The sequence below is a fragment of the Triticum dicoccoides genome, chromosome 3A, assembly GCF_002162155.2.
Source record: "Triticum dicoccoides isolate Atlit2015 ecotype Zavitan chromosome 3A, WEW_v2.0, whole genome shotgun sequence".
NCBI classification, from domain to species: domain Eukaryota; kingdom Viridiplantae; phylum Streptophyta; class Magnoliopsida; order Poales; family Poaceae; genus Triticum; species Triticum dicoccoides.
The window spans coordinates 100,449,596-100,461,278 of NC_041384.1; the positions used below are offsets into that span (position 1 = coordinate 100,449,596).

The following is an 11,683-nucleotide window of genomic DNA, read 5'->3' on the forward strand; positions in this document are numbered from 1 at the left end:
TGAACAAGTTACTCTTGCCAGGGACTTGTGATTACATCACAGGAAAGGAGGCTGCATTGACGGAGGACATCACTAAGCTGTGCTCGGTAAATTGGGCTAAATTAATCTTTGATGACATTGTGAATGCCTCTAAATCATGGCACTCAAAGAAGACCGGAACCACCAACCCCTCTATTCATGGTTGTGTGTTGTTCCTAGTTGTGAGTATCACATCCTTTCTTCACACTCAACCATCAAAAACCAATGTTGTGAATGCATACCCTCTTGGTAGTGAAGTTGTGACTATGTTAATGTATGTGATTTTATAGGTATATTATTTGGATAATTTGTTGGGAAAGCCTTCTACCAATCCCATCGTCACACCTCGGATAAATAATATTACGAGGGAGGAAATGTTGAGGCTCATCGACCAAGATAAGATAGTGCTTGACGGGGTTGGAACATTTGGTGCTTTGCCGGTAAGTTGCTCAACTATTTCATTCTGCAATGCATTTCTTTGATCACATCTTCACACATGTGTTTTTATATTTTATGGTGTTCTACTAGTTGAGGAGTCAGGTGGGCACTTGCTACATGGAGGGTGCGGCGCCTACAACTGGTGGCACTCCTCCAAGTGCTTCAGATATCCCGTATCGGTCACATTCTTCTCCTCCTGCATGTATTGTTAGCATGCATCGTCACCTCGCAGGTTGCTTTTATGATTTTTGTGAGCCACAACAGGTTGCAGCCATGTCGGCATTGCGAAGGTGCGATGACGACATCCAAAGGCTGGTGCTCAACATATGTGATCGACTGATGACGACAGTTGAGGAAATCAAGTGCATTGTGAGGGATTCTCGATCGAACCCACCACCACCACCACCAAGCCCCAAGGCTGCTTCGACTGCTGCTCAATTTCCCCTGTCAGGTGCGGGAGAATACTCAAACTTGCATGATAAGAGGCAGCAACCATGTCCCACAACTGGTGTTGATAACTCTGTAAATGTGGTGCTTAATGAGGGTCGCGACAATGTTTTTGATACAAGCGACCTTAGTTACACTCAGATTCTTATGGCTGCTGGGGTTCCAAAATCTCAACAAGGTGCCACAAACTATGGTATTGTGGCCATTGTCAACATATTTATCTATCCTTTTTCTATGTTTTTTAAACGGGTGGCCTCACACAGGTGCAATTTTGGATGGAGTATTTGGCAGTCAGTGGAATTCACAGTGTATCTACAATGATCCCGATCACGAAGTTCTAACAAATGGCGTGTGCAAAACTTGCTATGATAATGGTATATGTTCTTCTTCATAAGGCGTCTGTTTGTATGTTTCATGCAGTTTTAACCACTTTGTCTTCCTTATAGGTGACATGGGCAACTTAGATGACGAAGGGGTCGCCACTGAAGAGCCTATGGATTCTTCCACTAGTGCTGACGAAGGTGATCTTGTGCACCTTACATCAGGTACACGCAATTTTTTTGACATTGCCACACTCTGTTTACATAAAAAATGGACTCCACACAATGGTACCTCGAACTCCATGGGCAGATATCGACGAGGAGGAAACTGAGCCCAGTAACGAAGTCATTTCAACCAAGAGTGGTCATACAAATGTTGGTATGGACCATGTGCATGATCTACAGTCAAGTGGACTTCGAGCTCCTTTTTATGATGAGACACCCAAACAACAGCATGGGACATTGGCCACATCTGCTGGTGGAACTACAAGCTTGACAGATTTGTGGGAGTCGTCGAAAAAACTTCCTGATGCCATGGTAGAGTAGTTTTATGCTATAGATTCAAGTAGAATTCCTAAAGTTATGTATGGTTTGCATGACACGTTACGTGCTTTTGCCTTTTTGCACTGTCAGCATTTACCTCCCATTGTCTTCGACAAGACACCAGATCACGCAATTGTCTCGGGGGCCGAATTTGCAAATGTAACTTAAAATGTGATGCAACCGCGGAAAGAGTCTCATCAGTTTTGAGATATTGCGATGAAAAAGATGGTTGGTCAGCACGAGGTACATTGGTGCATTTATGGAGACAACAAAATTCTTAACAAAATTAGGCGTTGAAGGTTTGTTGTTAAATGTTGTGCCTTTTTATTTTTGCACTTTCAGCATGTAGTTCCCCCTACGTTTGATGAGACATCGGTGCGCCTACGTCCAGAAAACTCGGCACAAGTGAGGGAGTGGACTGCACAACATTCAGAAGTTAGTAACAAAATGGCATTGCTTTAATGTTCTAAACTGTTTTTTGTTGAAAGTTTTATGGTTTTCTACAATATGTTTGGCAGAAAGTAGGTGATTAATAAAGATTGTTTCTTGTTTCGTGGGCCGTTCAACTAGAATGACATTTGTCCACTAAAATGATGCCTCAATAAGTTTTATCCTCCTTATATGTAGCTCATATCGATTCGACCGGAAAACATGTCGACGGCGAGAAAAACGCAGAGCTATGTTAATGGTTATCGAGATGTTTTCTTTGGAAGCCGACCGAGAATAACTAGAAGGAGACCCAAGCAATCAAGAAACAAACCACGTTCAGTTTTCAAGTTCCCACTAAACTTAATAGATTGTTCTATCGATATTCGCAATGCTGCAAGAGTTCGTAAGATAGTCATATCCGACGAAAGTTTGAAGAAGTAAGTATTTGAATTGGCCTTTGCTTGTTATATTATAGAAATTGTTTGTTGTTCAACATTAATGTCATGCATTGCCAGGGTAAATCTTATATCCAATGCCTCTCTTGGCGTGTCCACGATTGGCGAGGATTTGGCTGATTGTTTTAGGGACAATGAAACGACCTTGGTAGAGATCATGAATATTTTCACTGAATGTGTTCGACATGATGAGAAGCTACACCCAACCCAGTGGAAGGGTCATACGCTTTTTCTAAGTTGGACTCTTGGGGTATGTTAGCTAGCCTCACCCTCTACCAACAACACATACTTTTGATTTCATCTTCATATTTCACATATGACTCCTATGTGTATTATGCTTTTCATCAGTCCATGTTGAACTATGAAGAGCTCCACAGGGGTTAGGTGTATAATACTGACAAAGCCGGTACTTTATTGGCTGAGCATCTCGATGGCATTGATCCTAAAGAGATTAATCAGGTTAGTATATGTACTGTCCTTCAAGTGAAATTACTTACAATGTGCTAGATTTCGCTTATTATTCATTTATGTATGTACAGATCCTTTGGACATATCACCATAGTAACCACTTTGCAGTGTACTGTGTCAACTTGGAACACACTCGTATTGATGTTCTGGACTCGATTGACTGGTCTGAGACTGAGAGATGTAGCTCATTTGAAGAACGAAATTTCCCCTCGGGTCATAGAGCAATTGAACGGCTAAGTGAGGCTTTTCGCACAGTTACTGGCGGAGAGTTTCAAGATTTTTGTAAATGGCCAATGTGGAGCAAGGATGTTCCTCGACAACAAGGCAATGATTGTGCCATTTTCACTACAAAGTTCTTGCGCCACTATGATGGCGAAGTTGGTCAGCTCCGTTGTAACATTAATCCGGTATTTTTCATCAATTCCCTTGCTCTTGGATGATGTTATTCTGTTATTATTTTGATTTCTAACGCATAATTTATCTCTTGCAGGCAAAGACTAGTCAGTATAGGGATGAAGTTCTGTCCTATATTTTGTTCCATGAGTTGAATGAAGTCAATCCCTTACCTTACTCATTGGAGAAATTTAGGAGAGAAACAGACTATGTAAATTAGATAGCGCTTTGTATGTTTATAAGTTTGTAACAAAAACTGATATTTCTTGGTGTCTGTGTTGTAATGTACTTGGGAGTACTTGTTTAGGACTGCTTGGACGGTTCTTGTTACACTCAAATTAATGTATCCCCTCTTTTTTTTCCTAAATCTTGGATTTGAAAGTTGGTAAAGACTTACAAAAGTCACTTTTATGTGTCCCATCCCTTAAGCCGCACATCTTGCACTCCCCCATTTTTGTGATATGAAGTTCATAACACAAACTTATCAAGATTCCGCGATTTCGTCCCAATGTACAACCATTAAATATCATCTAGAAATGTGCTGTACATAACCGTAAATCCATAAATGTTCCCTTTGATTATGGATGAAAAAATTAGATTATTACGGATGAAAAAAATTAGATGATCACAAGTGAAAAAATAGAAAATTTTCAGTTTGATGTTCATGTTTGAGATGAACTCACAAAAATTCCAGTAATTGCAGGAAATTTGATGTAAGGTTTGTTTTCAGCTGGTTATGTTAAAATTGATGGTTCGAAATACAAAATGTGCAGGAGAAATTAAAAATTATGCCAACAAATACTGAATGTTCCCCACCAGGAACCAGGTAAAGCATGAAATAATTTCGGAACAACGATTTTAGACATAATAACTTTTCAATATCTTTCAGACTACTCGGAATACATGAGTCGTAATGAAAAACACAACTTAGATTTCACATTCAAGTTATCTACACATCAGAAAACATGATTAATCGCTATCATCTATTCCGCGAGATGATTCACCATCTACCACATCATCTTCATCTTCTTCCAGCTCATCTATTAAACGGCGTCGAGTTGTAGTTCCCCTTCCCCTTCCCCTCCCCCTGCCCGTCCTCCCCCTGCCTCCTTTGGTACCACCAGTCGTGATGCTTTGTTGTTTGTTGGTGCATGACGCCTTGTTGTGACCGTCCATAAGGCCACATTTGCTGCATCTTCTTGTGCACTTCTTTGGCCCACGTGCGCTGATATGTCTTTCTCCTTCTTCTGATCTAGAGCCCTTTGTTTTCGATAGTGGCGGGGCTTTAAAACTAATCATCTCACGGTCAGCTGGAGCACTGCAACCTCCTTCATCAAACACGGGCATTACATCAGCAGGCAGATCCTCGACCTGCGCCCTAAGTTCCTTCAACACATTCATGACTCATACAGATGCAATTGTTGATCTGTCACCTGCTCTAACACAGGCAAAAGCCTCCCTGAGCATATTAAAGTGCGTCACGCTAACTAGCGTCCCATCGGCTCCAACTTGGAGAGTGTCATTCCTGTCGTAAGGAGGGTCAATCCGTGCATTCCTTGTGTATCTTCTTAGCACATACTTGCTAGGAAGCCTCTGAATCTGCTCATTTGTCATCACTATAATAAGGTGTGGGCATAACAATCATGTGCAAAGTGGGATGACAAAGAATAATTTTATTGTTGGTTATCCTGGTAACTATTCGCAATGACAAGATTGACAAACCATATGCTACTTACCTGTGTGCTCCCACTGCATGCACTCACATCTGTAGTCTTCTTTTTCTTCATCACAAACCACTTTGAACTCATGTTGGGACCAATAAAAAGACGGGCCATCTCTACCATAGACCACAAGGAAACGACCAGCATCCACTTTCTTTGTAAGGAAAGATGTTCCATAAACATATGCATCTTTGTATTTGTTGAATACGGCACGGGTATAGATCCCGCTCAACTGATTTTCTAGAGGGTAGTTTGTTATTGTTGCTGGGCGTGCCTACATCAGCATGGATGTGTCAAAGAATTAGATATACTCTGTTTTGTTTGCAGAACACCAACAACTTAAGAATATAAGTAATGCAGCTTAAGGATGGAAAGAATTTATATGATGGCAAGCAACTGTTACATATGTATATATGACACAACGTAAATTTATGTATGAGGTGTACTAGAAGATGTAATCATATGAGACGTAATACCTGACATGCAATGGTCTCTCGGCCTTCTGCTTCTTTTCTCTTTTGCAAGACTAGGTACATTTTTCGTGCAAACTCATGCAAAGGTGTCGTAGTGTTAACATGATGTCTTTTCACAAGTCTGTTCATGCTTTCACTGCGCTGCGTAGACATCATTCTCCCACAGTAAACAGCTTTGAAGTATGCCGCAATCCAACGTGCATGCTGATCATACAAACTGCTGATCATAGGATCTGACTCAAGGCCATATTCATTCACCATATCCTTCCATGTAGACTCAAACTCTAGAGGGGTAAGTGGGTGATTTATTGCTGTTAGTAGCTTATCTTTCAAACCATCATGCAAGTCAAACAGTGGCTTCAAGTCAACTTTGTGCCTTTCCCATACATGCCATCTGCATAGCCTATGCAACGTGTTTGGAAACATGTGCGGAAGAGCGTTTTCCATTGCTACATCTTGATCTGCAAAAGAGGATATTAGTCATTGAACAAGTTTTACCATATTGGTTGAAACTGACATGTATGTAGCCATGAAGTGCTCAACAATACCGGTAAGTATGCAATGAGGTTCCTTGTCTCCCATGCATGTTTTGAAAGTCTGGAAAGCCCATTTAAATGATTCCTCTGTCTCGTCATGGAGGAGTGCAAATCCAAAAATGACATTCTGCAAGTGGTGGTTGCTCCCAACAAACATCGCCAACGGCATTTTGTAAAAATTACACTTATATGTTGTATCAAAAGTAACCACATCACCAAACTCAGCATAGTTTGCCTGGCAGCTAGCATGACTCCTGAATATATTCTTCGTAACACCCTCAGAGTCATCCTCTATATCATAATAGAATTTACTGTTATGTGCTCTGAACTCATTGAAGAAGGCCCTAAGTTTTTTTACATCATCAGCTCGCTTCTTAAGTACATTGGCTGCTCTTCTGATATTGGAAGTAAGACATGGAAGAAACAACAGATATGTTACAACCACAAGGATTTTATTCATGGACAGCTATATCATAGAATGAAGTGTCATAAAATTACCTATTTCGCAAGTCACGATCATTCATTGGCATGACCTCATAGTTGCCATGAAAATGGGTCGACACATTCATTATTGTATTAGGAGAGACTGTTGGGGAACGTAGTAATTTCAAAAAATTTCCTACGCACACGCAAGATCATGGTGATGATATAGCAACAAGGGGAGAGTGTTGTCTATGTACCCTTGTAGACCGAAGCGGAAGCGTTGACGCAACGTAGAGGAGGTAGTCATACGTCCTCCGGTTCAACCGATCCAAGTACCGTTACTCCGGCACCTCCGAGTTCTTGACACGCGTACAGCTCGATGACGCACCCTCGATCTCCGATCCAGCAGAGGCGCCGAGGGGGAATTCCGTCAGCACGACAGCGTGGTGACGATCTTGATGTTCTCCTGTTGCAGGGCTTCGCCTAAGCACCGCTACAATATGACCGAGGTGTAATATCGTGGAGGGGGGCACCGCACACGGCTAAGGAACGATCAATGATCAACTTGTGTGTTCTAGGGTGCCCCCCTACCCCCGTATATAAAGGAGGGAGGGAGGAGGTGGCCGGCCCTAGGGGGGCGCGCCATGAGGAGGGGGAAACCTACTCCAAGTAGGTTTCCCTCTCTTTTCCTTATCTTATTTGGATGGGGAAGGAAAGAGTACTAGTATTAGGAAGTAGTACTAGTAGTAGTAATAGGAAGAGGGGGAAGGAGAAAGGAAAGGGGGGGCCGGCCCCCCTCCCCAATTCAGATTGGGCTTGGGGGGGCGCGCCCCCCTCCCTTGCTTCTTCTCTCTTCCTCCTACATGGGCCCAATAAGGCCCATATACCTCCCGGGGGGTTCCGGTAACCTCCCGGGGCTCCAAACTTCTCCGGAACCTTTCCGGTGTCCAAATATATCCGTCCAATATATCAATCTTTATGTCTCGACCATTTCGAGACTCTTCGTCATGTCCGTAATCATATCCGGGACTCCGAACAACCTTCGGTACATCAAAATACATAAACTCATAATATAACTGTCATCGAAACCTTAAGCGTGCGGACCCTATGGTTCGAGAACGATGTAGACATGACTGAGACACATCTCTGGTCAATAACCAATAGTGGGACCTGGATGCCCATATTGGTTCCCACATATTCTACGAAGATCTTTATCGGTCAAACCGCATAACAACATACGTTGTTCCCTTTGTCATCGGTATGTTACTTGTCCGAGATTCGATCGTCGGTATCCAATACCTAGTTCAATCTCGTTATCGACAAGTCTCTTTACTCGTTCTGTAATACTTCATCTTATAACTAACTCATTAGTTACATGCTTGCAAGGCTTAGGTGATGAGTATTGCCGAGAGGGCCCAGAGATACCTCTCCGACAATCGGAGTGACAAAACCTAATCTCGAATTATGCTAACTCAACATGTACCTTCGGAGACACCTGTAGTACTCCTTTATAATCACCTAGTTACGTTGTGATGTTTGGTAGTACCCAAAGTGTTCCTCCGGTAAACGGGAGTTACACAATTCTCATAGTTACAGGAACATGTATAAGTCATGAAGGAAGCAATAGCAGAATACTAAACGATCAAGTGCTAAGCTAACGGGATGGGTCATGTCAATCACCTCATTCTCCTAATGATGTGATCCCATTAATCAAATGACAACACATGTCAATGGTTAGGAAACATAACCATCTTTGATTAATGAGCTAGTCAAGTAGAGGCATACTAGTGACTATATGTTTGTCTATGTATTCACACATGTATCATGTTTCCGGTTAATACAATTCTAGCATGAATAATAAACATTTATCATGATATGAGGAAATAAATAATAACTTTATTATTGCCTCTAGGGCATATTTCCTTCAGTCTCCCACTTGCACTAGAGTCAATAATCTAGATTACATAGTAATGATTCTAACACCCATGGAGTCTTGGTGCTGATCATGTTTTGCTCGTGAGAGAGCCTTAGTCAACGGGTCTGCAATATTCAGATCCGTATGTATCTTGCAAATCTCTATGTCTCCCACTTGGACTTGGTCCCGAATGGAATTGAAGCGTCTCTTGATGTGCTTGGTCCTCTTGTGAAATCTGGATTCCTTTGCCAAGGCAATTGCACCAGTATTGTCACAGAAGATCTTCATTGGTCCCGATGCACTAGGTATGACACCTAGATCGGAAATGAACTCCTTCATCCAGACTCCTTCATTTGCTGCTTCAGAAGCAGCTATGTACTCCGCTTCACATGTAGATCCTGCCACGATGCTTTGTTTAGAACTGCACCAACTTACAGCTCCACCGTTTAATAAAAACACGTATCCGGTCTGCGATTTAGAATCGTCCGGATCAGTGTCAAAGCTTGCATCGGCGTAACCATTTACGACTAGCTCTTTGTCACCTCCATATACGAGAAACATATCCTTAGTCCTTTTCAGGTATTTCAGGATGTTCTTGACCACTGTCCAGTGATCCACTCCTGGATTACTTTGGTACCTACCTGCCAAGCTTATTGCTAAGCATACGTCAGGTCTGGTACACAGCATTGCATACATGATAGAGCCTATGGCTGAAGCATAGGGAACATCTTTCATTTTCTCTCTATCTTCTGCTGTGGTCGGGCATTGAGTTTGACTCAACTTCACACCTTGTAGCACAGGCAAGAATCCTTTCTTTGCCTGATCCATTTTGAACTTTTTCAAAATTTTGTCAAGGTATGTACTTTGTGAAAGTCCTATTAAGCGTCTTGATCTATCTCTATAGATCTTGATGCCCAATATGTAAGCAGCTTCACCGAGGTCTTTCATAGAAAAACTTTTATTCAAGTATCCCTTTATGCTATCCAGAAATTCTATATCATTTCCAATTAATAATATGTCATCAACATATAAAACTAGAAATGCTACAGAGCTCCCACTCACTTTCTTGTAAATACAGGCTTCTCCAGAAGTGTGTATAAAACCATATGCTTTGATCACACTATCAAAACGTTTATTCCAACTCCGAGATGCTTGCACCAGTCCATAAATGGAACGTTGGAGCTTGCACACTTTGTCAGCACCTTTTGGATCAACAAAACCTTCAGGTTGCATCATATACAACTCTTCTTCTAGAAATCCATTCAAGAATGCAGTCTTGACATCCATTTGCCAAATTTCATAATCATGAAATGCAGCAATAGCCAACATGATTTGGACAGACTTAAGCATCGCTACGGGTGAGAAAGTCTCATCGTAGTCAACCCCTTGAACTTGTCGAAAACCTTTTGCAACAAGTCGAACTTTGTAGACAGTAACATTACCATCAGCGTCAGTCTTCTTCTTAAAGATCCATTTATTCTCAATGGCTTGCCGATCATCGGGCAAGTCAATCAAAGTCCATACTTTGTTTTCATACATGGATCCTATCTCAGATTTCATGGCCTCTAGCCATTTTGCAAAATCTGGGCTCATCATCGCTTCCTCATAGTTCGTAGGTTCATCATGGTCTAGTAACATGACTTCCAGAACAGGATTTCCGTACCACTCTGGTGCGGATCTTACTCTGGTAGACCTACGAGGTTCAGTAGAAACTTGATCTGAAGTTTCATGATCAATATCATTAGCTTCCTCACTAATTGGTGTAGTTGTCACAGGAACCGGTTCTTGTGATGAACTACTTTTCAATAAGGGAGTAGATACAGTTATCTCATCAAGTTCTATTTTCCTCCCACTCACTTCTTTCGAGAGAAACTCCTTCTCTAGAAAGGATCCGATTTTAGCAACGAAAATCTTGCCTTCAGATCTGTGATAGAAGGTGTACCCAATTGTCTCCTTTGGGTATCCTATGAAGACACATTTCTCCGATTTGGGTTCGAGCTTATCTGGTTGAAGTTTCTTCACATAAGCATCGCAGCCCCAAACTTTGAGAAACGACAACTTTGGTTTCTTGCCAAACCACAGTTCATAAGGCGTCGTCTCAACGGATTTTGATGGTGCCCTATTTAACGTGAATGCGGCCGTCTCTAAAGCATAACCCCAAAACGATAGCGGTAAATCGGTAAGAGACATCATAGATCGCACCATATCAAGTAAAGTACGATTACGACGTTCGGACACACCATTTCGTTGTGGTGTTCCAGGTGGCGTGAGTTGCGAAACTATTCCACATTGTTTCAAATGTAAACCAAACTCGTAACTGAAATATTCTCCTCCACGATCAGATCGTAGAAACTTTATTTTCTTGTTACGATGATTTTCTACTTCACTCTGAAATTCTTTGAACTTTTCAAATGTTTCAGACTTGTGCTTCATCAAGTAGATATACCCATATCTGCTCAAATCATCTGTGAAGGTGAGGAAATAACGATATCCACCACGAGCCTCAACATTCATCGGACCACATACATCTGTATGTATGATTTCCAACAAATCTATTGCTCTCTCCATAGATACGGAGAACGGTGTTTTGGTCATCTTGCCCATGAGGCACGGTTCGCAAGTACCAAGTGATTCATAATCAAGTGATTCCAGAAGTCCATCAGTATGGAGTTTCTTCATGCGTTTTACACCGATATGACCTAAATGGCAGTGCCACAAATATGTTGCACTATCATTATCAACTCTGCATCTTTTGGCTTCAACATTATGAATATGTGTATCACTACTATCGAGATTTAAAAAATAGACCACTCTTCAAGGGTGCATGACCATAAAAGATATTACTCATATAAATAGAACAACCATTATTCTCTGATTTAAATGAATAACCGTCTCGCATCAAACAAGATCCAGATATAATGTTGATGCTCAACGCAGGCACCAAATAACAATTATTCAGGTCTAAAACTAATCCCGATGGTAGATGTAGAGGTAGCGTGCCGACCGCGATCACATCGACTTTGGAACCATTTCCCACGCGCATCGTCACCTCGTCCTTAGCTAATCTTCGCTTAATCCGTAGTCCCTGTTTCGAGTTGCAAATG

General features: G+C 41.7%; 1 protein-coding gene across 1 annotated transcript; it reads right to left on the reverse strand.

The window, feature by feature from the left end:
• Positions 1–4,915: 4,915 nt before the first annotated feature.
• Positions 4,916–5,846, reverse strand: LOC119272027 (protein FAR1-RELATED SEQUENCE 12-like). The gene is made up of 3 exons (XM_037553630.1): positions 5,709–5,846; positions 5,248–5,506; positions 4,916–5,154 (listed from the first exon to the last, which is right to left on the reverse strand). Exons 1-3 carry the CDS (start codon positions 5,832–5,834, stop codon positions 4,916–4,918), a joined length of 624 nt encoding a protein of 207 aa, XP_037409527.1. The 5' UTR covers positions 5,835–5,846.
• Between the last annotated feature and the right edge of the window lie 5,837 nt (positions 5,847–11,683).

Bases quoted from the DNA above. Each gene is read 5' to 3' on its own strand.
- LOC119272027 (XM_037553630.1), bottom strand. From the start codon at position 5,834: ATGAACAGACTTGTGAAAAGACATCATGTTAACACTACGACACCTTTG. The intron at 5,507-5,708 runs GTATTACGTCTC...ATGCTGATGTAG, and splicing joins GAGAGACCATTGCATGTCAG to GCACGCCCAGCAACAATAAC. The intron at 5,155-5,247 runs GTAAGTAGCATA...CACTTTGCACAT, and splicing joins CATGCAGTGGGAGCACACAG to GATTGTTATGCCCACACCTT.